The sequence below is a fragment of the Calonectris borealis genome, chromosome 8 (genome assembly GCF_964195595.1).
Source record: "Calonectris borealis chromosome 8, bCalBor7.hap1.2, whole genome shotgun sequence".
In the NCBI taxonomy this organism is placed as follows: domain Eukaryota; kingdom Metazoa; phylum Chordata; class Aves; order Procellariiformes; family Procellariidae; genus Calonectris; species Calonectris borealis.
The window spans coordinates 29439818-29465824 of NC_134319.1; the positions used below are offsets into that span (position 1 = coordinate 29439818).

General features: G+C 40.9%; 1 protein-coding gene across 1 annotated transcript in view; it reads left to right on the top strand.

Annotated features, from left to right (window-relative positions):
• Nucleotides 1-26007, top strand: part of NOTCH2 (notch receptor 2) — an 87708-nt gene that overhangs the window by 31969 nt on the left and 29732 nt on the right. Inside the window, exons 6-16 of the mRNA XM_075156644.1 lie at nucleotides 11572-11805; nucleotides 12623-12778; nucleotides 13895-14083; nucleotides 15222-15335; nucleotides 16497-16610; nucleotides 19949-20182; nucleotides 20683-20793; nucleotides 22448-22640; nucleotides 24202-24347; nucleotides 24867-24986; nucleotides 25097-25249. Of these exons, the coding sequence (XP_075012745.1) occupies nucleotides 11572-11805; nucleotides 12623-12778; nucleotides 13895-14083; nucleotides 15222-15335; nucleotides 16497-16610; nucleotides 19949-20182; nucleotides 20683-20793; nucleotides 22448-22640; nucleotides 24202-24347; nucleotides 24867-24986; nucleotides 25097-25249 (1764 nt within the window). The remainder of the gene's footprint in view (nucleotides 1-11571; nucleotides 11806-12622; nucleotides 12779-13894; nucleotides 14084-15221; nucleotides 15336-16496; nucleotides 16611-19948; nucleotides 20183-20682; nucleotides 20794-22447; nucleotides 22641-24201; nucleotides 24348-24866; nucleotides 24987-25096; nucleotides 25250-26007) is intronic.

Consider the following 26007-nt stretch of genomic DNA (forward strand, 5'->3'; position numbering starts at 1 on the left):
AGATATGCTATCTTCATAAGAGTTCTTCTGCAGTCTCTTCTTTCAAATACTTACTTGTCAAGTAATCTTGGGAGAAGTTTAAATTGGTCTGTTTGCAGTTTTAGTCTTTATTTAATCTTCGTGCTGTGGATGATGATCTAGCATGTTTGTTAATATAGTTTGTGCTTCATGGCATAGAGAAACCAGTCGTCTTCCTTGCTAGAAAAATCAAGAAGCTGTACTGCATCCGATGAAGAATAGTTTTGTGTGAACTAATATGGAAGAATCCTTTACTGAAACAGATTCTGTCCCAATTCCTTTTGGTAACCATCTGCCTCTTGTAATTCCCTGACAGGTGGTAGGCTGGACTACATAACTATGCATTTTTTTAAAAAAGTATTTTTTTCTGCTTGCTACTAGAATCTGACTTTTGAGAGACTGTTTGCTTTTGGTCTAATTTCCTACTCCTCAAACAGAGCTCACTGCTCCTTTTTTGTTGAAGTGCGTGCCTTCTCTTTCTCATTTTGCTGCTTTTTCCGGAAAGATAAAATCTTGCCTTTCAGAAACAATGATGAGAAATTCCTGCTGTCACTAATGTTTTTGTCACCTTCAAAGTTCTCGTATTTCATATGGTTATAATGACTGTCAACCTCATAAATTTGTAACTGGCAAGACAATCTTGCATGTGTTTTGGTGAAACTGCTGCAGATCTTTCCTGTTCCTGAATGTTAACTGATTTTTTTTGTTTGTTTGTTTAAGGATGACTTTATCTTGTCCCAGGCTAAATCCTTTGTCAGAACCAGTGTTTGTTGGCTTCTTTAAAGGCACGATGTTGCAGATGTGTAATGAAGCTCACCTTTTCTTGGAAATAGATAAGGATGCTTTTGTGAAAGACTGAAGTCTGTTCCTCTGTGCATGGCAGGCCAGAGAATTTGGTGTGTTTTAAGTGTGATTTGAGTCAAGATTAGCCCAAAATCCTGGCTAATGTCTGTGCCCTGTGGAGACTGCTTTATGCTGCTGTTCTGCAGCAGTTAGATCAGCCTGCTGGGCTCACTGTGGTTGAGGAGGAAGGTGTCTTTGCCTTCTCTGTCTGCTCCCAGCCACCCTTCCCCTGAGCTGGCTCTGGTATTTGTTGGAGTATGCCACTTTAACTCACTAATCTAGTGAAAAATCCTGTCCAGCTGCTTTTTTTTTTTTTCCTCTTTTCCTTGTCTGGGATCAGGAATTAAAATTCACAGAGCGGTCTCATGGGTGAGCGGATGCAGAGGAGGCGATGGCAGTCCAGGGCTGTAAAGTGGTGTGGAAGGTTAGGGTGTCCTTCCACAGGACACAGTGAAACCATCTGAGGATTTAAAGGCTGCTCAGTCGTTCCAGACTACAATTCATATAAAGAAACAAGACTTTGGTTAAAATGTACCTGTTTATTCTGTTGATCTAACCTACACCACTTTGCGTCAAGAAAGATGACTTGAGAATTTGTGTACTAAAGTGATTAACAATATAAAATGCTGTAAATGCTTTTGTTTTTCTTGGCTGAGAAGGACTCCACTGTGGAAAGTTTGCGGTGTTTCAGAGGATCATCATGAACCTGTTTGGCCCAAATCACCTTTCAGCAATGGTGCACAGCAGAGATTAAGATTTGTATCCTCCATTGAGTTAAGTCCTTTGCATGGTTTGCTCTTGAAGTGCTGCATCAGGAGTTGTGGGATGAGTCTCTGGGTTTGGGGGACACACTATGTCCATGCTCAAGTGGGTTTTGGAAGACCTACATTACAGTGCTTCAGTTGCAGGCTTGGCCTGCTTCCCTCCTTTCATTATTTCTACCCCTGTGGCTGGGAAGGCCTGACTCCCATGGCAGTTGTATTTATTTAGGCTTTGTTTTCCCCTGAAAAGAGGGCTCCAGTGAACTGTATACTTTAAAATCTAGGAGACCTTTGTCTCAAGAGAAGCACAGTGTGCTAACAGCTGACTCCACCAAATAACTCCAGCATTGGGAGGTAGCTTAAGAAGCAAATGTTTGTCTTGAGCAGAAAAGCTCTTCAGGCAGAGGGCTGTGCTTTTTAATTAAAATAGCTGTTAGCTTGATCATATGCTCTTAAACACTAGCACAAGGGTTACTTTTTCTGCAGAGCTTTAGGCAGGAATTTTCCAAGGGGGGAGTTAAGGGTTCAATTCCTATTTAATTAGAGTAATATTTGCTCCCTACCTTGGTTTTCTTTGAAAATCCCAGCCTTAAACTCTGGGCAGACGAGATGTTTCTTTGCTAAGAAGGGAGGATAAACATCAAAAGGCTAATGTTTAACATTTTTATGTAAGATCGTATGCTCTGGTATTTTGTTTTTTAAAACTTTCTTTGCCAAATACCACTTTCCTCAGCTTCTGTATCACAAAGTATACAGTAACAAGTCATGCTAACTTAGTGTTCCAAAAATACTGTCCTGCTGGAATACTTAGAGGCTTGAAATGTAGAGGGACTAACTCTTGACACTCGATGACATGGATCATAAATGTTGAACATGCCACTCTCCTAAATGACGGAATATACATCCTTGCTACTTTCTATAGAGTATTGATGATTACCTGCCAGAGCGCGCTGTCGGGGTTGCACTCTTTTCTGATCCTGGTTGGCATGTGCATACATAACACGCAAAGAGCAGTCTTTACTTTTGTATTAGCACAGGGAGACTGGGGCAGACTCCGGTGAGAAGTGCAGTCATCCTTCCCAGCGGTGTAGCAATGGTGGACTTTCTGGTGTCTTTCCAGACTTCATTAAAAAGCATAGTAACCTCTTTGGTACTGGCCGAGATCCATCTACGCCAGACTTGGCAAGTTGGCTGGTGATTTGCTGTCACTATAGCAGTATCTCCAAGAGACAGCTCTCTGAAAGAGGCCAAGAGGGATTATGATTCTCTTTCTTCCTTCATGTTTGAACTGGCAGATACAAAGGGAGCAGGGAGCACGTGGCAGGCTCCAGACCTGGCAGCTCCGAGTTTGAGTGTACAAATGATTTGAAGCATCGGACATAAACAAACTTTATCCTGGATGTTTTTTGTTTCTCTTGTGGTACTTGATTCCAGTGATGTGCAGAGCAGATTGATTTCACAGGCATTGAAAGTTACACCATTAGTTAGTACTTTATCCCGTATAGATTCTGGAACACCTACCAGAACCTCCCGTTTGTTTCATGCTGCCTTCCATTTCCCAACAGCAAGCCGTGGTTAGGAGGTGGCTGTAATAAAACACCTGAGGTGTTAACAGCTGAACTGATCCGATGACAGAATGACAGCATCCAATTTAGACTGTGCTGCTGCCTCTTCCCTTGTGCCTTTGGTGACTTTCCAGGCCGGGAAATACTCTCTGCGATCAAATGTGCCAAATAATCTCTTGTGGAGCTGTCTTTAAGTTTTCAGTACATCTTGCATGTGTTTGGCACTAAAACAAAATAGGCTAGACCGCTGGTGAGGGTGGGTTCGTGGATGTGCGCTGTGAGACCAGGCTAATAGGTAACAGTTGTTTTATCTGCAGCTGACTTGTTTCTGGCAATTTCTGTCCCTTCCCTTGTACTTAGAATGAGGTGATTTGTCTTTGGATAATTACTAAAGATGCGTTGCTGAGATAGCTTGAGAATATGAAGCTTTTATTGTAGGATTTGGCTCCAACTGTTACATTTTTGCCTTGCAGATCTTTTCACTTGTTAGGTATTTCCCTGATTCACTGGATTTTCCAGAGGAGGTAAAGAGAAGGGCAAAATGGAGAGTAGCTTGGTGATGTGTATTTCCTTTTGGTTACTTCTCTATCCTGCTGCTGTCCCCAGTCATTTCGCCTACCACTGCCATATTAGTCTGTCGTTAGCGAATCACTAATAATTTTTAATGAATTTTATTCTGTTCATTTGTATTAGTGCTTCTGAAGAGCTCTGTCAGGACTGTCCTCTCTACCCAGTAGTCTGTGGGGAGTGATTTAGGGCAGTATTTAATGGATCAGGGTGTGCGTAAGTCTCTTAAAGCCCAGAGTTTTGTATTTGGGGGTTGTAAAATCCCTTGTAAAAGCCCATTAGTTCCACTACATGCTTCCCAGTGTGGTTATGAAATTAAACTCTTTTCTCCACCGTATTAGCCTAAAATAAACACAGATGTTTACTCTGCTCACTACAATTGTAGATTCATTTTCAGTTGTTCAAATTCTATATTAAGCTCTTAAATTTTATGATATCTTGGATGGCATTTGACATTGCCCAAGCTACAGTAGGTCTATTAAACAAAAACAAAAACCCAACACCTGAGGTTTGGGAATGGCTGCTACTGCTTTGCTGCTCTGTAGTTCTGTATTTCAAATGGGAGAAGGATGCTGTGAGATCCTGGGGAAGGAGTGGCTGTGATGCCACTCACTTCTTTAGAAAACTCTTGCAAGGGAAAAAATATTTGGCTTCAGTCCTTTTATCGGGGGAAACAACTGTAATACTTAAGCATGGAAGACTTTTACTAAACATACATGCAACTGGGGGCACTCTTTGCAGATGTAGACAGTGTAGTCCTTTGAATTCTGTGTGTGCCTGAAGCCATCCTTGGAGCTGAAAGCGGCAGTCGTATTCATAGGATTGCCTGCAGGGAGCTGTGGAGATGGCTTTGTCGGAGGGTCTGGAATTTGGATGTGATCCGGCCATCACACTTGAGATCCCTTTCAGTATTACCTGTTTATTGCTCTGGAGGTCCTTATCTGTATAAAGGTGTTGCCTCTTTCAGAGAAGTTTGAAGTTCTTTGCTTTGAGATACCTTGTGTCGATAAAGCAAATTATATAAATGATCAAATATTTTCTTTTGTATACTTTGCCATGTGCTGTAACTTCCTGCAATAACTGTTGTATTATACTTTTTATAATCTGTCTTTCTCCCTTTGTGGGTAACAATTGCTTTGTAAGTCTCTTAGGCAATTCTTCTCTCCATCGGTCTGTCGGACTCTGAACTCTACCCCTTTTCAGTGTCTTTATTCAGAGGTGGTGGCTTCAATACTGCAAAATGGATTCCAGACTGAGGCTTTGCCATTGCTATTACACAACAACAACAACTGTTTGAATTAGTTATTCTTCCTTGTAGTCAAATGTCTTGTCAGCGATGTTTATTTTGTTGATTAAGGCTGTGATTGAGCAGAGGTCCCCACTGAACTCTTCCAGGAAAGCTGGAGTCTTTCCTCAAGGAGTGCCTAACCGAAACCTTCTGCAAGAAGTCTTTTTGCCTTTGTATTTTAGTTGGCGTTTGTGCACCAAGCCTTGTCTGCTGTTGCACTGCCCAGTAACCTCGCTTGGTTGAATCTGTCTGAAATTCCCTGGCTTCCTCTTGGATAATATAAATATTATTTTGTTAAGGATATCACTGCCTACTGTTCATCTCCTTCCAGGCCATTAATTAAATGCTCCAGTGCCTGTATGTATTCATTAATTGCAACTTAGTTTTTTCAAGGAGTATAGATAATTCTGTGGGTTAAAGATTAATTGAATGTTTTTACAAATACACAATTCGAAAACATGGGAGCTAAAGTATTTTTCATAAACACCATTCTACTAGAAGGCTTGATGGTTCCATGCAATTTTTCCTTTACTTTTCCATTTGCTGAGGAGACTCACACAGCAGCTTGAGGAAACTGAGCTTTGACCTGACTGACCAACGTGCTTTGGGTTACGTACGCTGGCAATGCAGACGTTTTCCTTGTGTTACAAGAAAGAACTGGACAGAGAAATGTCCTTCCCCAGCCAGATGTGGTCTGCCAGCTGGCATCCTGAATATACACGCAGGTGGTTAGAGAGGGGAAGAAACTGCATGGTCCCTTGCGGTGGGGCATTGCTAACTTTCTGCCACAATTAGATTCAGTCATTTATACAAATACTGTTTCTTATCTCTTATCCCATTCTGGAGTCTTGATAAGATGCCGTTCACCTTCTCACTTAGTCCTTTGAAAGTTGGAGAAAAAATGTAAACAATTCTAATGAGCCGTGCTTTCTTTAGCTACACTGATCGTATTCAAAAACCATACAATAATCTTTGGAATACTTTGTGAATTAAATTACTCTTTCAGAGAGTTTAGGTCTAGATCTGGTTTATAATTTCCCAGATAGACTTTTCAAGAGAGCTAGTGAGCTCTTCCCTGTGTACTGGGTTGCTAGTCTGAAATAAGTGACAAACTTCTGGTGAGGTACTGAGAGGATGGGGCCATAAGAGCTGCTTGAAACCTGATGCTCCTCTTCCAGTGACTGTCTTAGGACCTTGAGGACCAGTTTGTGACCCTCACTGGATTATCTTTCCCTTCCAGTATCACTAAACTTTTAAGATATTTTGACTTCCAGTTCAGTCTGAGTCCAGTGCTGTCATGGTTGTGATTTTGAGAGAAATGGATATTGCTGTCTCTTCCCAGCTCAGTTTTCAAGGAACTGATTTTTTTCAAGGCGCAGGAAGGTATTTGCATCCTTTGTCCTAGTAAATGTTTTTAGTGCTTAAACTGCATGTGAGATCCCCTCTCAGGAGCTTTAGCCTCTGGTACTCCAGCTGTGCATCGGCAGTCTTTCCTGCTGGAGAGCTGTTAAGAGGCCAAGAAAACTTTCTCCTTTACGGAAAGCCTGCTCTGCCAAAGACTAAGACCTCTGATTGAACTGACTGAAGGTCGTGCATTCAGCTGCAGGATCAGTGCAGTTGGAGTTGGGGTTTATGCAAAGCCTGTATGGTTCGGTAGGATCAGCTTTTGGAGGTGACACTTGCTCCTTCCCAGGATGACTGTTTTGTTTCTTATTTGCTCAAGCTAATGCTCTACTTTTTCAGCGTAGGATTGTACTCATTTTGTGCGCTGTCTGCCTTACCTTTATAAATCAGGCTTTACTTTCTTTTTAACGTAAAGACCTCTCGGAGAAGGGGCTGGCTGTTTCTGGTACAACTACTTGAGGGGCCTTGAATCACTGCGTCCTGTGTCTACCTAAAGAGAAGCTCCTGGAGTTCCTGTCCAGTTCCTGCTGGTCTGAAAATGGGAGCAATCAAAGCAGCAAACACGTCTGTGTTACTCCATACGGCTTTTCTGAGGGGAAATATGCAGGAAGTAACTTAGTTTCATAGTGGGCAAAGAGTGCTAAGAGTTGAAGGCTGTTCCCTTTTTCTACTTCTAGTTTTCAATTTTGAAATACCACATGGACTAGCTGTTTACTTTGTACAAGGTCACTTAGAACCTGAGTCGGCATTTTGCTGATTTCCCAGGCTCTGCAAATATCAAGGTCAGGTTAGGCTTTTATTAGCTTCTTGGAGTAATTTGTGTTTCCTTTCTTGTTGTCTGCTATATGTATGTTTCTACATTTCCATTAAAATATTGTACAGTTAGTGTATTTGCGCTTGCCTTCTCTACTTCACCCTATATTTACTATGTTTCTTTTAGAAATGTAATTGAAACTAGCAAGAGCACAAGAGAAGAAATACCTACAGAAACTTGCAGCTAAATGAATTAACATTTAGCTGGAGTGGTTGTGGCATTCAGAAGCACAAGGGTTATGAAGATGTGTATTACACTGTGCAATTCATAATGGAGTTTGCACTTGGAAGTTGAATTTTGGTTCTGTGAATGAAAGACTTGATTCTTCCTAAAACTCTTAACAAGCAGAAAACAAGCTTACCAAGTACATGGCTACATGTACATTGATTCAGTTAGAGTTAAGTCAAAGCAGCACCCCTTAAGTAAACTGTTTCAGAGATCTTCAACAAGGAGTTGAAGTCTTTACTGAGGGCAAATCAGCCCTTTCGGGAGAATGAGAGATTGTGGCCATCCTGCAGTCCCACTAAGAATTAAGTGATGCTGCTGCTTTGAGGGAGGGCAGTCTTGAAAGCCATTTACAAATGTGTGTGATGGTTTCTGGGGGGAAAAACCTAACAAAACAAGCAACAAAAAAACCCAACCAACCAAACAGCAGCAACAAAAAAAAAAACCCAAACAAAAAAACTTGTCCAAAAACCTGTGTTGAAGAATTACGATATTGACCATTAATGCCATGTTGTTAACACATAAAGATTCAAAAACACCATATAAGCAACCATAGGGTATCTAAAAACCCAAACCCCACCAAACTACCCCACCTAAAAAGCCTTTATTTCTCTCTTTTGAAGACTTTGGGCTACAGAATGCATTTCCAAGCCACTCAAGCCCCACTTCAGCAATAAGGGCTCAAGCATTTTCAGTGAACTTGAAATTGCTTTGCATTCTTGCCAATTCACCAGCTCCAGTTAAGAAATGTGAGCGCCTTGGAGTTTAGTCTGGGATTTGTAGTATTTTAAAACATAGTTCCAAAATCTTTCAAAAACTGTTACACTCATATAGCCTGATGGTGGTGAGACTGAGTACTTATTAATGTAGTTAAATTGATATGATCTGCTTGCCTTATGTTGCTTTTGATTTGTGTATTTTTTGCCCAGAAGTTGAGTCTGGATTTCAATTATAACTTCAATAAAGAACAAGTTTTTTTCATTAAAAAACTCAATAGTAAAATGCAATAGTTAATTGCTCATTTATGACCCTCATATATTGAGTTGGATTTCCTTTGTTTTTAAAACAAACTGCATTAAGATGGAGCTCTGTTTGATTCATATTCATAATTAAAGATTCATATTCATAATTAAACACAAATATGATTGTGATCTGGTAGCTGCAAAAGGAGCATTAGAAATCTGAGAAGCTAAGTGAAGATCAAATTTAAGACGCTCAAACGTGGTATGTTCTTGAAATACAGTTTAATTGCTTGAAGAAGTTTAAGCTCTGCTTTTTTCTCCTCTTGTGGAGACATTGATATACTTTTTAAAAGTTTGTTTTAGTTTAGGGCTGCGGAAATATGGAATAGCCTAGGACACAGCGTTATTGCAAGGACATCAGTGATGTCACTTGGTACTGTCCTTTCTAGATGTGGAGAATAAGTGCTAGGGAAAAAAAAATTAAAAAATCCTAAGAGTTGATATTACTAGTGATGCTTGAATGGGAAGTTAAAAACAAACCCAGAGAGTTTATATGAGGGAGTAGTTTGGTCATCTGTGCTTAAAAAAAACCAAAACAAAACAACAACAACAAAACAAACCACGGACACGTGCGCACACACATCCCCAATCCACCAAAAAACCCCCACAAAATGTCGTATTTCAGGACTTCTATTCAGCCAACCGCAAGGCAAAGCGATTTTGAGAGAGGCACAACAATCCCGAGTGGTGTGGCAACTTCAGCGCTGAAACCTGTTCACGCTTTAGTGATACCGAGTTTAAATTGGCTGCAGTCAAAAGGAGGATGTAAGTGCTGCAAGGACTCTTCTGCAAAACGATTACGCTACGGACGAGTGTTTGTCAGAGAGTATGTTCTTTGATCTGGGTTGGGCCCCCTCCAAGAAAAGAAGGAAAATCACTTTTATAATAAGTAAATAATGTCTTGATTATTTTTTTTAAAAAGGAAGTCAGTTGCGTTGAGTTGCGAGATACGCACGACTGCTAGGAACCAGTGTGAGAAACCTGACTCTTTTCAGTTTGGTTACTGATAAGCTAATATCGAAAACTAATGAACAAACTACTTCTGTTACGACAAATGCGTGGTTTTGTTTTTTCATAACGTAGAGAGCTATGTTTTGCAGATACCAATATGAAGTGTTAGATTTCCCCCCAACTGTTCTACTAAGTAAACTGGGAAGTGAGGATTAATTCTGAAAACTCTATTGTGGTTGTTATTACTGCTAAAATTTTATTATGTTTTTTCAAATGATAAAATCCTTGTTTTGAAGTAGTCCTGCTGGGGGAAGGAACGCATGCACAGAACAAAGTCAGTTGTGCGACTTTTTTTTTTTTTTAATAGTTTTATTTCTTTGCCACTAAGGGAAAAAAATCCAGAGCTCACAGGACCAAAAGCTAAGATTTATTTAAGTACTTTGAAAACAAAAGGAATAATGGTTTGGGTATAGTAGATGGAGATGGGTAAGACTGAACATTTTTACATTCCTGCCAACAATAAATGTTTCAGTTCTGTGTATTGGAGGAGGGTGTGTGTGCACTTGCATCATAATTTCTGGGCCATTAATAAACAAGGTGACTGTTAAACAACACCTAATAAGTATTTTTAAATTGGCAAACCTATATAATAAATAAATAAATAATAAACTGGAGCCAGGCAAATTGGCAGGGAAGATCTGTGGCCTGCTCTTGAATTTCTTATTCTTGGAATACGGGGGGAATTCCAGGCAAATGTAAGCGTGCAGCTAGCTGATACAGTAGCTGGAGGTGACACATGGGAGGATCTCCGTGGTAGCAATGCAGTTACTTAAGAGTCTTGACCCAAATAATGGAAAGCTGCTGCAGGCTAGTGAGGGAGGTGATGTTGTGAGCTGGAAGGGGGGCAAAAAAAAGGTCACATCAAGCAAATCTAATCTTATTCTCTGATAAAGGGCGGTCTTTTTGTGCTACGTACATTGTATTAAAAAAAAAAAAAAAAAAAAAGGGCAAGCTTTCAGTGCTAGAGAGTTCTTAACGTAACAGAAAGGGGAGAAATAGTTTATGAAAAAGGAGATTGTGGACTGTGACCAGTACTGCATGGTTGCACATGTGCACCCATATGCCAGCCTGGGAAGAAATTAGCTGGTGCTTAGTCATTAGGTTTTATCTGTTCAAGAAACTCAAAATAAGAGTGAATGACTTGAAACTTAAGCTAAACAATTTCAGCTTAGAAGTATACCATGCAACTTTAATCGGGAAGATGAATAAGAGTTGAAACAAAATATTGATGTAAGTGGTAGGTTCTCCGGATCTTGATGTCAAAGCAAGATGGATTTGGATAAATAAATACTTCAGTAAATGTGAGTTGCAGAGCTTCCTATAGATGTGAATGTGAAATTCAGTATCTGTTGAAACTGATTTCATACTTAGTGGTCCAATGGTCCTTTTCCATAAAACTCCCTGAAACAGTGCACATTTGTTTTCTTCCCTCCCATATCTCCAGTCATTAAAGCGTTTTATTAGAGTATTTATTTTGTCTCTAAAAATAAAACAAAGAAACCCCAACTATTTGTGGTTGTCTGTGGAAATACCTGGGGGAAGGAAAATGAGTATTTTAGGTAGAAGAGTCTCAAGAATTCTGTTCTTCCTCATCAAGTAATATGCATTGCATAATCATTTAGGAAAGAATTATGTTCTCCTGACAAGAGTTACTTTGCTGCTGGCCTGTTGACACTGCTTTGGCCAAGATTTTCTTATGAGGCCATCTTCCCTCTTCTTAGTCCCTCTGGCTGCTCTGCAGGCAGACCTTCATTCTTTCTGCTTCTCACATCCTCGCAGATGTATCTTCGTATACTGCAGGCTGCCTGCTGGCTCTCACACGGTGCCTTTTTAAAGTTATTTGCAGTTCAGCTCCTACTTTGGGGTCATTTAGGGATGCTAGTTGTCTTTGCCTAGTTTGACAACAGTGTTATTGGAAGTTCTCAGGTCGAATGTCCTAGAAATAAGAAGTGGCAATCAAGTTGGACTACAGTGTTTCCTTTGGTTATGTTGTCTGTGCAAGAATCTTCTTGTGTCTGAACTTTTATTAAACGTTTTTCTTTCTGTGCATCAGGCCAGTTTTGCACTGAAGACGTTGATGAATGTCAGCTCCAGCCCAACGCTTGTCAAAATGGGGGTACCTGCACCAACCACAATGGAGGCTATGCCTGTGTCTGCGTCAATGGTTGGAGTGGGGACGACTGCAGTAAGAACATTGATGATTGCTTCACTGCCTCCTGTGCTAATGGATCTACTTGCATTGATCGAGTGGCTTCTTTTTCGTGCATTTGTCCAGAAGGAAAGGCAGGTAAGGGCAGAAAACTTGCATAGGTCTGAAGTTTATGCATTTGCTTGAAGTGGTGTGTTTATTTTACGCACTTTGTGACCAAACCAGGAAGAACAAAAGGAAAAGTGTGCTGTCCATGAGCAAAGAGCTTTTAAGCCTCTGTAGCTTGGGACAAAGAGGTATTTGTATTAGACTGGAAGACAAACTTACTACAGTTTAGATTGCAAGGAAAGCAGATCTTTTTCTAGCGCTTAGCAGGACCTGTTATTTGCCTGAGAAGTTATGCGTGAGGGTGACTTGCTTTGTGCCACTTACGATAATTGTACTTAAAAGTCTAAAATGCAGATTTAGATATTTTTGCATGAGTGAGGATGCCCTTACTGGTATAGTAGAAAATTTGCTGTTGTATGGTAGGTAGAAATATGAAGGTCTCCTAACTACTACCTGGAAAGACAAGGGGTCAGCATATCTGAATTAAGAAAGTGAGCTTCATGTGCACCTGTGTTTTCAGCTGTCAGAAATATCGTCACGCTGGCTAGAGAGAAGAGTTAGTTAACTGCTCCAAGGAGGAGATTTTGGTAATGGTAAGCCATTGTACTACTCCAGAAGTGCTGGAGACACCTCTGACATCACAGAATCTGTATTTAAATATAATGTTTTAAAAGTGTGTGGTGAAATTCCTGTGGTAGTCTATAGATTGAAGCCTATAAGATGCTGCTCAAGCTTCTGGCTGTGGGAGTCTCTATTTGAAATATCAGGACAGAGGATTTGATTGTGTAACATACAGTCTGACTGCTATATCTCACTTTTTTGAATAAACTCTCGGATGCTTCTCTAGGTCTTCTGTGCCACTTGGATGATGCATGCGTTAGCAATCCATGCCAGAAGGGTGCCCTGTGTGATACCAATCCTGTGAATGGACACTATATCTGCACCTGTCCTCAAGGCCATAAGGGAGCAGACTGCACTGAGGATGTGGACGAATGTGCAATGGGTGAGTTTCTATTTGCTATTTGAGAGTACAGGAACAGGGAGTTGGGTTGTTTGCTTTATGAACTAACAGAGGGGCAAGAATACACATTTTGTCATAGCTTCTCAACATAAGTGCGACTCCTTTCCTGCTCTCCGCCTTCCATTTCAGTGTCTTTAGATGAGTTTTAAATCTTGTGTGAGACTTGGGGCAAAGGGCTGAGTCAGATAGCTGTCCATGTTGAACTGTTAGCCTCTGGAATATGAAAAGCAGCGAGATGCTTAACCATTCTTCATTGTGCAAGAGGGCTTTAGCATTGTGCGAGGAGTGCACGCAAACAGATGCGATAATTAAGCTGACCCTTAGAACTGCAGTGTACAACGAAGGTACCACAGTTTGTTGGGGAGCTGTTGCAGCTCTTGCCTTGGTAGAAATACACCAAGGGTGTTTGACAGCCAGAATATGGCTGGATCTTTTGAGTGCTTTCCGAGACTGGTGGGCTTTTAAAGCTGTAGTTCTCTGATATCATCCTTGTGTTCTTTTGGGGATTAGCTGGACTCTCACAGACTTGCTTATAATTTTGAGAGTGCTAGTTTATGTTTCTAGAGTGTGATGCATGAAGGTAATACCTAACCAGCACTCATGGAAGTATGGGAAAGAAGCTCTTCTTTGAATTTCATTCCTCAGTCTGCCTTGGACAAGAGTGCTGTTCCTTTTTGAAAACACATGAAGGACTAGTTTGGTTGTTTTGTGGCTGTGGCGGCATCTTGTCAGCCTCAGGAGTGAAGTAAATGTAAAAGATGATCTGAAGATAAGGCCTTGAAAGCATCGTTAATTCTCTAATCCCTGCTAGCTGATACTCTCCCCTTAAGAACTGTCATTAGTAATACGGACCAGAGCTGCTCCTTTGGTCCATTGGTAATGACGGCGATCTTTCTTTTTGCCTCTGACAGGCAAGTAACTGCCACATGTTTTCTTCAATCACAGTAGCCTTTCCCCAGAAGGATGACCAGTCTTTCCCCAGTATTACTTGCCAGAAGGGAATGACCACTGGAAAAGACCATGACTAATAAAGAATGCTGTGGCTTTCCTGCTCTGAGGAGAAGTTTTGACACACACATGTATATATATTTCTTGCAGCAAACAGCAATCCGTGTGAACATGCTGGGAAATGCGTAAACACAGAAGGCTCTTTCCACTGTGAGTGTTTGAAGGGCTACACAGGACCTCGCTGTGAAATGGACATCAATGAATGCCATTCGAATCCATGCCAAAATGATGCCACCTGCCTGGATAAAATTGGAGGATTCACGTGTCTCTGTATGCCAGGTGAGGGGAGTTTCTGACAGCAAAGGGGGCTTCCAGCAAAGGAAGAATTCAAGGCAGAACACAGGGAAGGTTGCCAGCTCTGCTGAGGTGGAACACAAAATTGCAAAGGGGTGAGGCTAAATGAAACGGTGAGAGAGAGCTTGCTGTGGCGGCCCCAGCCAGGAGGACTTGGCATTTGTGTGGGGGAGGGAGAAAGCAATTAGAGGACTGAGAAAGAAACCAATCTCTACATCATCAAAGGAAGTTAGTGTTCTGAGCTGAAGTATATGTGAAATTTGTTACTATACCCGGTAAAGTGCATGTGCAGAAACTTTGTGAAAGCAAAGCAGATGCAAATTTTAAGAGTGTGTTTTGAGATATGTATATGACGATTCTGGATAATAGCATTTGGGTTTTTTCTCTGTTTAAAATATCCCAAATGGTGCAAGCTCCTGTTAATTTGAGGAAATAACTGTAAAAAAGGTAATTGATTGAAATCGTGCGTGTAAAATTTACATGTCCAGCATACCAGTGACCTATATAGTCTGCTATTTTGCTTTCTGATAGAAAGTGGTAAAAAAAGAAAAGGGTGTAAGTTGCCAGTTGCAGTGTCTTATAAAGTATAATGAAAGAATTGTGACCCCTGCAGGTGATCAGCTGATACCATGAAAATTAGAATGAGTTTTTATTAATATCTAATCTGTTTTGAAAGGTGGAACTCTAGTCCCAAGTATTTCACGCTTTTTAATGTTTTTCTTTTACTCGCTCATTAATTTTAGCTCAAGACTTTTTAGCTATCTGCTGCGTTTGTTTCTTTACCTTTTACCTTCTGTTGGTGCATACCAAATATATTGATATCCTCCCGAGTGTTAAAACATAACCCCTTCTCATCAAGTGAAAGAAAACATTAGATGTGAATTCAGCACAAACTTGTCCTGTTACCACTGATTAAGGGAGCATGTTCAGCACCTGTGAAAAATACACATTCAACATCCGTTTTCAACCTCTGGTCTATATTCTTACCTCGTACGTTCTGTCCAAACTGCAAACTTGCGATGAAACCAGGCTTAGACTTTCAGTGCTGGTATAAGAGGCAGTTATACTCTTAAGGGCACTTTCTAAGGCCTTCAGTCACCTCTTCTTTTTTTTTTGTAAACAGGTTTTAAAGGTGTTCACTGTGAAGAAGATATTGATGAGTGTCTGAGTAACCCCTGTGTGAACAACGGAGAGTGTCTTGATAAAGTCAACCGCTTCCTCTGCGTCTGTCCTCCTGGTAAGCTTTTTCTGCTTCACCTGACCAAGAACTGCGTAGATAACCGGTGAGAGACTGCGGGCAGTGTGTTTCTTGTGAGTTTCTGTTGTCTGAGTGCAGCATCTGTTGGAATGAGTGAGTTGCAATCTCAAACTGGTAAATAAGAATAGGCATGTATTGGTTGCAGTAGGATTGTGCCTGTAACGGGATATAAGTGCTGAGAAACATACAGTTGGACATCTCACCTTAAAGGGTAGGTGACAGCAAGAACTTGCGTTATTGTGGATATCATAGTGGGATGTAGATGAGTAATTCTAAGTACACAGCCTCTGCATGCTTTTTGTCTTTTTCTGAGGTTTTTAGGCAGAAGCCATTTTTGCATCAGTATAGCTTATGTTGCTTGCATGAAGAGGGAGGTGGATTGGGTCTCCTCTTTAGAAAAGAAGGACAAATGCTGAGCTGAGAGATCAATGTTAGCTCTAGGGTAAACATCGCTTGTCTTCCTGATGGCTGACAAAAAGTTTTGAGATCAGAATATACTTGACAAAAGCCTGCTCTGCATCTCTTCTTGAGCAACGATGTTCTGGCTCCTCCTTTGGTTCCTTCCTCCAAGAAACATTGCTGGAGGGGTTTTTTTTTTCCTTGAAGTGCCTAAGGATCTGCATCATGTGACATAACCTATTGATAGTTCATTAACTATTTCAACAAGTGTATTGAAAGATACAGTGCTGTATTGTACCACATTCCACACTGCTGTAGTAATTCTAGTCTGAAGTCTCTAGTGATGTATGCGTTGTTGTTTCATTTTAAGTTACTTGCTTTGATTACTTGAAAGTTTTTATTGGTGGCCTCTCTGTTTTATAGACAGGCATACTGTCCAGTGGTGGATGCCACTTGTGCTCCATCTGCTTTACTTCTGTTTGACTTGGCCATCTCAGTTTTCAAGCTGAGGCTCCTTTGACCTGGAAGATAGAAACTATGTTTTCACTGGTGGTTTGGACAAGGAACCAATCCACCCAGGGTGTGGTGTGTGTGCTTAATGATGCAATTGAGTTTAGATTTACTGAGCTTATATTTGGGTGGTTTTAAGGATTTGCTAATAAATAATTCCTGACAGTGCAGCTGTTTAGATTAACTACTTCAAATTACTTCTGGATTTTCATCTTTTTTTCTGCCTTTCAGGATTCAGTGGTGCCGTGTGTCAGATTGATATAGATGACTGCTCCAGCACGCCATGTCTCAACGGAGCCAAATGTATCGACCATCCCAATGGCTATGAGTGCCAGTGCGCCACAGGTTAGTCTGGTGTTCAGAGCTCCTGGATTGGAGATTGTGTGTAACCTAAATACATAATGGAGTGGTCAAAGAAGTGTCAGCGTCCTTTCTTTCTCTGAAATACTGCTTGTTTGTTGCGAAGCTTTGTCTGCTCCTTTGCGGCATAGAATAGCATTTAAGTACAGAAAGCCTTTCACTTGTGACAGCAGTAAGTTCACAATTGATGGGAGTTCTGGCCTCCCTCTTTCAGCCCCATCTCTTACTTCCCAGAAGGTGACAGCTTCTTCTGTATTGACTATGGAATCCGCAAGTGGAAAAACAGCACTGTGAAGCCTTTTATCTGTGGCTTACCTTTCTTCCTTCCAAGTCGGATTATATAGTATACAGTTGAAGAACGAGAGATGGACAAAGCAGTACTACTCTGTATTCTAATTTCTGTTGTGTCAGGCTATTTTATGTCAAAAGTGGAAGATTGAAATGCAGTAAAAATTGTGTCCATTGGAAAAAAATAGCACACAGTAGCTGCTTGCCAGAATGTAGTTAAAATGATTTGTACAGAAATACAGAATTTCATACAGAAATTTTGACAGAGCTGTGGATGGAACTCAGGTCGTTTTTTTGAATGCACTGAATTCCCTTAATGCTTGGTTAATTACTTATTTAGAAGTGTCAGGTTTAATTACGGGATTTTCTTATCTTCAGACCTCTGGGAGTGATGTAGATCTATTTTATCTTAATTTTTACATCTGGTCAAATAAGATGGTATGGGCAGTTCAGAGCTGTTACACTCTAATTCTCAGTAAGGAATGACTTTTGGTTGCTTTCAGTTAATGGTGTCTGATGTGTTGCTTGTGATGCAGATTCAGGTGTGGAATGTATTGGCTTTAGCTCTTCCATTAGGGAAGAGGCTGAACGATTCCTGGAGCTACCTTTGTCCCAGAAATGTGCTGTTAGGTTGGCTAGACTTATGTGCAATTTGTCTCATTTTGAACCTTTCCAATAATCAAATTGTTAAGGCAGATTTGACTTTGCTAATTTACTCTGCACTGTACAGAATATAGCAGAGATTAGCCTAAAAACTCCTCCCCAGTCTTTTCACACACACCCTCTCCCCCTTCCCCAAAGTGCCTGAAGAAAGAATGAATTTGTTTTAAGTAGGGGAATGCAGTAGTTCTAATCAGGAGAGGAATAATTATTGGTGTCAGAATTCTCCTTTTGATTACTGCCTGTGACAGAATAAGCTAACACTTGCAAAAAGAAGAAAAAGCTCAAATCTTCTCCAGATTTGGAAACTATCTTAGAAAGTCTCTGTCAAGCTGGTGTGTGGTCTGGTTGCTTTCATTCACCAAGAATGCAGAGCTTATTTGGCCTAGGAGGGGTTTGGGTCGTGTAGTGGAGGACAATGTGGAGAGCTGCGCCTTGAAAAGCATGTTCTGAATTCGGGCACTAAACTCCTGGAACCACCTCAGTACAGAAATCCTAAGTTTCCCAGGTGAGGAGGGAAGACTACTGCTTCCGTGAAGGCACATGAGGTATGGAGCGTTTTCAAGGAACAGGCTGAAAGCAACCAAATGTATCTTACTGAAGCAGCAGCTCTTAGTAAAATCCTTGGTTAGTACTTTCGCTGAAAATGGAAGGAGGACTCTGTACTAGAGCTTTTTTCCATGCTGTCTGAGGGATTCTTGTGTTCTATATTCAAGTGGGTTTTTTTTGTCTAACTCTTCTCTGCAAACAGGGAAATCGTATCTTAGTAAGGTATGTTCAGTTAAGAGGTCGAGAAATATATCTGATATTTAACTGGTCTAGTTGAGCTACAAATAGGAGGCAAGGTAATAATTTTTTGAACAAAAGTATGCTAAGTATTATATTTAATATTGACAGCCTTCTGTAAGACTGAAATGTGGAGTTCATCATTGGGGCAGGTCAGTTACTGGAAAATAATGTTTGAGTATGTTCTTGCTCTGTTAATCTCGTATTATGAGTGATATGTGTTCCCTGAATGGTAATCGCCAGCTGCCAAGTGATTGAAAACTGCAAAATGTTTGGCCAAATGCTGTACAGATAGCTCTATTTACTGCTTGCTTTTTGTCTTTTCTTTCCCTTCTGGCATTATTCCACTTCTCCTTCCCAGTGGTAGATCATGGCTTTTCTTTTCTTGAGTTGTCTTAGGTCTTTCCTCTTTTCTTTGCCTCCGTCCTCTTTTTTTTTTGCCACTGTTCGTCCTCTTACCGGTTTGTTTTTCTTCCTTCCCTAACATCTTTTTATATCCATCTCTCTAACTAGCTTCCCTTCCCTCTCCCCACCTACTTCCACACCCATTCATCCATGCATACGTTCGCAGAACTTGGAAATGTTAGCCGTCACCTGGTATGTTTGACCAGAGAAATAACCACAAACCTGTATGAAAAATGGGGAGCCTGTTATCCACTTATAATACTCAGGTGAGAATCACTCTTCAGCTGTTGAAATTCCCTGCAGCTTGGTTTGTATCTGTCTCCAGTTCGTGTTTGAAATTTGAAGTTCTACCTTCCTAATCTCCAGCTGGTGGAAGGCAGTGTGAGCTGTTGCTCCAAAATCTCATCTCTGAAGACCATTTATTTTAAATTGTCCCTGTTCCATATAGCTCTGCTCCATCACGGAAAAAGGGCTCTTGAGGGAGTTGATTCCTGCTCTGAGCTTCCTGAACCATTGTTTTAGCCCTTCTGGTGAATTCTGTCCTTCTCTGTTGCTCAGGATGTTTCCCAGCTGAAGCAGAATGAAACAGGCCCAGTTGCTGCTTGTTTCATTGCTCCTGACTGAAGAGGTTGCATGCAGTCTTTCATAAATTGGCTGTTGGTGCTTGACTGGAGTTACTGAAAGGTTTCCCAATGAGAGGGGCAAGAAACTTTTTAATAAGCAGAGCTGCAGAAGCTTTGACGTGAGCCAAGGGAGTTCCCTTGGGAAGGTTTCTGCAGTATCTTTGTAATTTCTCATACTAAAAAAGTCAAACCCTCCTGGTATTGTGTAGAGGAAATCATGACAGGAGAGTGCCATCAGATAGTTTATGCTGATGCGAGTAAATATTTCTTATGGAGATTTACATGTTTCCTCTCATTGCTACTGTTCTGAATAAACTGAAGGTAACCACTTCCAATGCCAGGATTCTCCATGCAAGACGTTGTTCTGTAATGCTGTGAGCAGTGGAAGAGTGTTGTTTTCCAGGGCTGGAAAATGTGCAGCCATTGAGATGCCCCGTTACCTTTTGTGCTGTCTGCAACTTTGCTGATTCTTAATATGATTCTTTCTATATTTGCATTATGTTCACTGCAGCATCATACCACTTAACTTCTTAATTACTCCTCTTCATCATTTTTCCTTAGGTTTTACTGGCCTTCTGTGTGAGGAGAATATCAACAACTGTGATCCTGATCCTTGCCACCATGGGGAATGTCAAGATGGAATTGATTCATACACATGTATATGCAATCCTGGCTACATGGGTGCCATATGCAGTGAGCAGATAGATGAATGCCACAGCAATCCTTGCCTCCATCAAGGGCGCTGCATTGATTTGGTGAACGGCTACCAATGCAACTGTTTGCTGGGCACTTCAGGTACAAGTGGAAGGATTGAATTCTAACAGAATTCAAGCATTTAGTTATTTCTTACGTGTGCTCTGGTGTGTGCTAAATTTGCATACAGAGATAAGGTTATGGTATGAGAGTATCATTTTCACATTACTTTTCCTTGCTGAATTTTGGTGTGTTTGTGTGGATTGCCTAACCCGTTCTGGTACCACAACTCGTCTTGGAAGAATTCACCTCCTCTTTACTCCCAAAATTCAGGCATGCAGTAAAAAATTAGGTATGGTGTTCAAAACAGTTTATTCTTTAAACATTTAGTACAAATTTAAGGTCATATTCAGTCAGCACCCAGTGACTTAGGTGATGTTCCCTGGTGTCGCAGTGCTTCAGCATCATCATCTGTTTGAGTTGCACCAGTGCACATGTAACTTTGAAGCAGGTGGGGTTCTTAGTTTGGCTATTTCTGGGAAATAGTTTTGTTGTCTTCCTTGTAAGATTTGGCCTCCTTATTCATCTAACTTTTTTTCCAGGAGTGAACTGTGAAAATAACTTTGATGACTGTGCAAGTAACCCATGCATTCACGGGGACTGTATTGATGGCATTAATCGCTACAATTGTGCTTGCAAACCTGGATTTACAGGTAAAGTCAGCTACCCGATAGCTTTGAGTTGTTTTGAAGATAGTTATCCAGGTAGCTGTTCTTTGCATACTGACTGCAAGGGATTCGGTTAGTATCTCGGTAAATCCTTCTAATCTTTGAATCTCAGCATCTTGCATTACAGCGAGTTCTACCAAGCAGAAAAATGGCCAAATCTGTGCTGTGAAATGCCATTCTTGTTAGGTAATTACATCCGATTCATGGTTCTTGGTTTTATAACAAATAAACCCATGTGACTTCGGCTTATTATTTACAGCTTCTTTCCAGGGACAGAGAGATTATGGACAATATAGAGAGGTGTTTGATTAAACAGTACCTTGGGCTTTGACCATGAACAGTATTTCTCTTTCTGTGAAAGCAAAGCACTAACTCAGTGTTCTAATGAGCTGCTCTCCACTCTGAAGTCTCCAACTGAATAACCTGCTTTTTTCAGTACTTCTCTTTCACAGTGTGGTCCGTTCTGTTTCCTTTTTAAATTACAAAGGCTTACCTAATACAGTAAAAGTAGGGCTGAAAAAAGAAGCTTTTAGGCACTTTTGGTTCCATGCTTAGAACTGTAGATCTACATCAGGACTATTTCTGATGACTAAAACACATCTCAACACTGTTTATAATGCACTTAATATACTTTGAGCCATGTAGGGTAATATGCTTGTAAAATAATTGTTGTAAGGCAGTTGGTACTGTTTATAACAGTTTTCTCATCACGTTTGTTACTGAATGATTCTAATTAGAATTGATCTGAAATGCATTCGAAAGCGCACTAAGAGGTTTCATGTGTTTGGTGCTTTTCTCTTGGCGTCTTTCTAAGCTTCTGACGCTCCTTCCTTCCTTTGGCTCTGGCATGGTGGTACTCTCTAGTCCCCAGAACAGGAAGAGGCATGATCCTGGTCACTCTTGCCTTTCAGTCGTCTTTGTTGCTGGCATACCGTATTTGTTATCCTACTGGACTTCTTACTGTTAGGCTGTTGAAGTAATTCAGTAATATGATGAATTGCCCTATTCCAGTATTTAAAGAGCTGGCTTGCCTGGGGTCTCTTTATTTTGTCCTTTCCTTATGTTAAAAATGCTTTCAACTTACTGCAACATTCACTTTGTTTAGCTTTCCAGCCTCACAAGATCTTATGGTCACTACTTCAAGGATCTTGCAGTCATAATCAGAGGCAGGCAAAACAGGAAACGGTGTTTTTTAGAGTCCCTTTTGCGCAATAAACCACAAGAACTGTATTTACTGCAGACACTATGGCAGTATTGGTTGTTCAAAGGGTAGGTACTTTCAAAGCAGAAGAGCAGGGCTATGACAAGTGGAGCTCAAGAGGTTTGTTCCAAGCATGATACAGTTGAGTGATTTTTGTCTTCCTAATGAATATTAACCGGTGATTTTTAGTGGAATTCTGTTGAGATTCTTGAATGGTTTGTAAACACTTGTTGAGTGTAAGTGCTGTTTTCCAGGCACAGAAAAGTGCTGCATCTTCCAAAAATGCTTCTCTTGACTTCAGTTAAAGCACGGAGGCATGCAAGATCTGTCCCGCTGCATTGGCTTTACTGAGTTGTCTTTCAATGTATGTTCTCGCAGGCATGCAAAGGAAATGTTCTTATAAGAAATACTACTTAATAAGTATTGTTATTTTTCTAGGCCCGCGTTGTAATGTGGACATTGATGAATGCACATCCAGCCCCTGTCATAATGGTGGGACATGTATAAATGAAGTCAATGGCTTTCGGTGTGTATGTCCTGAAGGTTACCATCATCCTCACTGTCAGTCACAGGCAGATGGCTGTCTTAGTAATCCCTGTGTACATGGCAACTGCACACATATTACTAGCGGGTAAGTACTTATTGTCACATCAAACTTATCTGCTGCTTTCTATACCTTTTTTTTTTGCTTTGCCCGCAGTTCCATCTTGACTTGAGGTTTCTGATTTTTCTCTAATTTCTCAGATTAGAATCCAGACTTATCTGCTGCCTATGACATAATCACAGTAAGATGTAGACCTTTAGTCACCAGCTGCAGTCTGTGCTGTTTCAACATAGGTTTTTCTGTCCTGCATTGTATTTTTTGCTGTCTTTGCAAGGGCATGTAGCGCAGGGTGGACTGCCACCGTCTAAAGGGTGGGTTTGGCAATTCAAGTGAGCAGAGTGAATGCAATTAAAATAAAGAAATGATTCCAAATTGAATCTTTGGGGAGCAACAGCTACCTATTCCATCAAACTCTAAAACGTTGAGCATGGAGACTGTCTTTGTTGGCTAGTGCTGTTCTTGCTACCCAAATACTCTGTATTAAGGAACAGGCAGACAACTTTTGACGCTAGGAGATAGAGCACTATTTGGCTTAGACAGTTTATCCAAGGCTGAGATTTTGTCACCTTTAGTCACACTGTTGCATGCCTGAGATAAAAAAAAGGAAAGCTCTTTCTGGCTATTTTGATGGCAGTAGTTGCTTCTGAATCTTGCCATCCAGAAAGACCAAATGCTGATTTGAGGAGCCCTGAATCAGATCTCTTTTTGGTAATGGTAAGTCTGGGAGCGCAGGGTCTGTGGAGTCAACAGGTTTGGGGAGGTAGGGCTTGCGTTTGTGAAACTTCCCAACTGTATGTGGAATAGCAGTGACTCCCAAATGTGTGCTGCGTCCTGGAAAGTGTTGTCAGCACTTGGGCAAGGAAGTGATTTACCACTGCGGGTGGCTCTGTAGGGCAGGATTCAGCACTTTCCCTGGAGCTGGCAGGAAGGCTGCCTTTATTGCTAACTCAGGCTCCGTGTAAGCTTGGAAAACAAATGTTTTGGTTCATCTTGTCTATCATCTGTCACCTGCATTCATATTTATGCCTATGTACACCTTACACTCAGTGCCAGATAAAATAACTCTTATTTGCATGGCAGGAGGTGTGTGTGTTGTGTGGCCTCAGTCCAGGGTGATTCACCAAGTCCTTGGTTCTACGTCATATGGGTGGAGTGCTGCTCTACTTCAGATTTTGAAACGTGATGGAGAAGATTGCTACTGCTCCCAGCCAGCTGTTTTCATTTGTAACCACTACTTTGTATTAAATCAGTCTAGTTATCTTTGGAACCTATTGTTCCCCTCCACTTTTTTAATCTTTTTTTTCTGTCTTTGTTTAAATGTGTTGAGATGGTCTTATCAAAGCAGAAACATATTGCTGGTTGACTGAGCGCTTTGTGAAAACTGTAACGGAGGGAAGTGTGGTTTTAAGGGAGGGTTTATTTTCAGTATTTTCAAACCTATACAGCTGGGGTAAGCAATCTAAACGTAACTTAGGGCTCTCCTAAAGAGAGGTCTTCTGGTTTTGTCTCCAAAACTAATCTGCAGGAGAAGCTGGTAGGGGAGTTATTTCGGAATGCTCTAAAATTACTGCTGTTTTTCCCTTTAAAGGTACAAGTGTGTCTGCGACCCAGGCTGGATAGGAGATTACTGTTCAACAGAAGGGAACGAATGTAAATCAAACCCATGCCAGAACGGAGGAACTTGTGAGGATCTGTTGAATGGATATAGATGTACCTGTAGGAAAGGATTCAAAGGTGAAAATTCGGGGAGAAGTTTCTGTTCTCTTTTTCCTTTCCACGTCATTGCACCCTTAGTGCCATTTTAATCTTTTCATTAAACTTCATGGAAACAGGAATCAAGAGGGGAAATGCCATGGTTGTATGAAGTTAAATTACAGTCAGTTCATGTAGACATGATACAGTAGTAGAATACTTAGCAAGACCGTATCTAAGCCTTGTTTGGACTCATTAAGAAATGTCCTGGTGGCAGCTCAGCTTAATTTTCTGTGTGAGAAAGTTAGACTCGGATATGTAAGTGCACTGGGAATTGAAGCGGCATTAAACTAGAATTACCGTAGCTGCTGTCTGCTTGTACTGAGCCCATGAGGAGTGCTCTGATCTCCCTTTCCTTCTGCTGAGATTTTTCAAATATAGAAATGCTGTCCACTGCTGTGTAGGATAATCATGCAAGTTGCAATCTCTTTATTCGTTCTTCCAAGAAGCACCAAGCTCTTAGCAGCATACTCTCCTGGTTTTTCCCCTTCTGCACTCCAGGTGTGAACTGCCAGGTAGTGGTTGCTCCTTGTTCCCCTGATCCTTGTGAGAACTCGGGAATTTGCCAAGAATCTCCTGACGCTGAAGGCTACACCTGCCAGTGTGCCCCTGGCTGGGAAGGTAATGTGGATGGGGAACGTACTGTACTTTCAATGCTGAGCAGTATTGGCATTGAGCCTTTTGACCATTGCCTTGTGAGGGGTCTTACTTCTGGACTCTCCATGTTTCAGGGGAGAGATGTACAGTGGATATTGATGAATGTCTCTCAAAGCCCTGCAAAAATCATGCTCTGTGCCACAATATTCAAGGCAGTTACCTGTGTGAATGTCGGCCAGGCTTCACTGGAGGAGACTGTGACAGTAACATTGACGACTGCCTTTCAAGTGAGTATCAGCAGATTGTTCTGTGTATTCCATTTTTTCCTAGAAATAATTTTGCTGTACTATTGGTGACTGCTATTTGACAGATACTGAAAGTTCTTTTATAATCTCTTACCAAAAAAAAAAACCCAACCCCAAACCTTGGCTTTGAAAGACTTGCATGTTTGAGGCAGTCAAAATCCATCACGTTCAGCTGCTAGAAATGGACTACAGTGTTCTAACTGACAGCAGGAGTTGTTCACAGATTCTTAACTTGAAAAGGTCCTTAGAGTTTACATACTTTAATAAGGAGCACTGTTAAATGAAGAATTATATTTGCCTGAAATTTTAATACACCAAGTTAAAGTAACACTGCAGGGCTTACCTGTATTTCAACGTTAAGCTTGATTGAGGTGTGGTGGGAATCTGGGGTATAGCAGTCTTTCCTGAAATGTCTCTGTCTGACATTAATATTCTGGAAAGAGTGGGAAATAGCTGTTCCAGTTCATCCATATTTGAAAGCAAACTGAGCAGCAGGAAGGCACTCTGTTCCGGAATAGGTATCAGCTGCAGGAGGATAGCCCATGTACTGATGAGTACTGAAATTGTTTCAATTGCAAGAAAGTAAATGTTAATTTCATGCCCTTGACACTGCTGTTTACAAGGGAAACCAAATACATAGTAACTTCTTTTTCTTGCTGGGCATATTCTGTGTCATCACCAGATAAAATCAGAGTCTTCTGAGAAGCGTCATGTGTTTAAAAGTTCATCTGTTACTATTT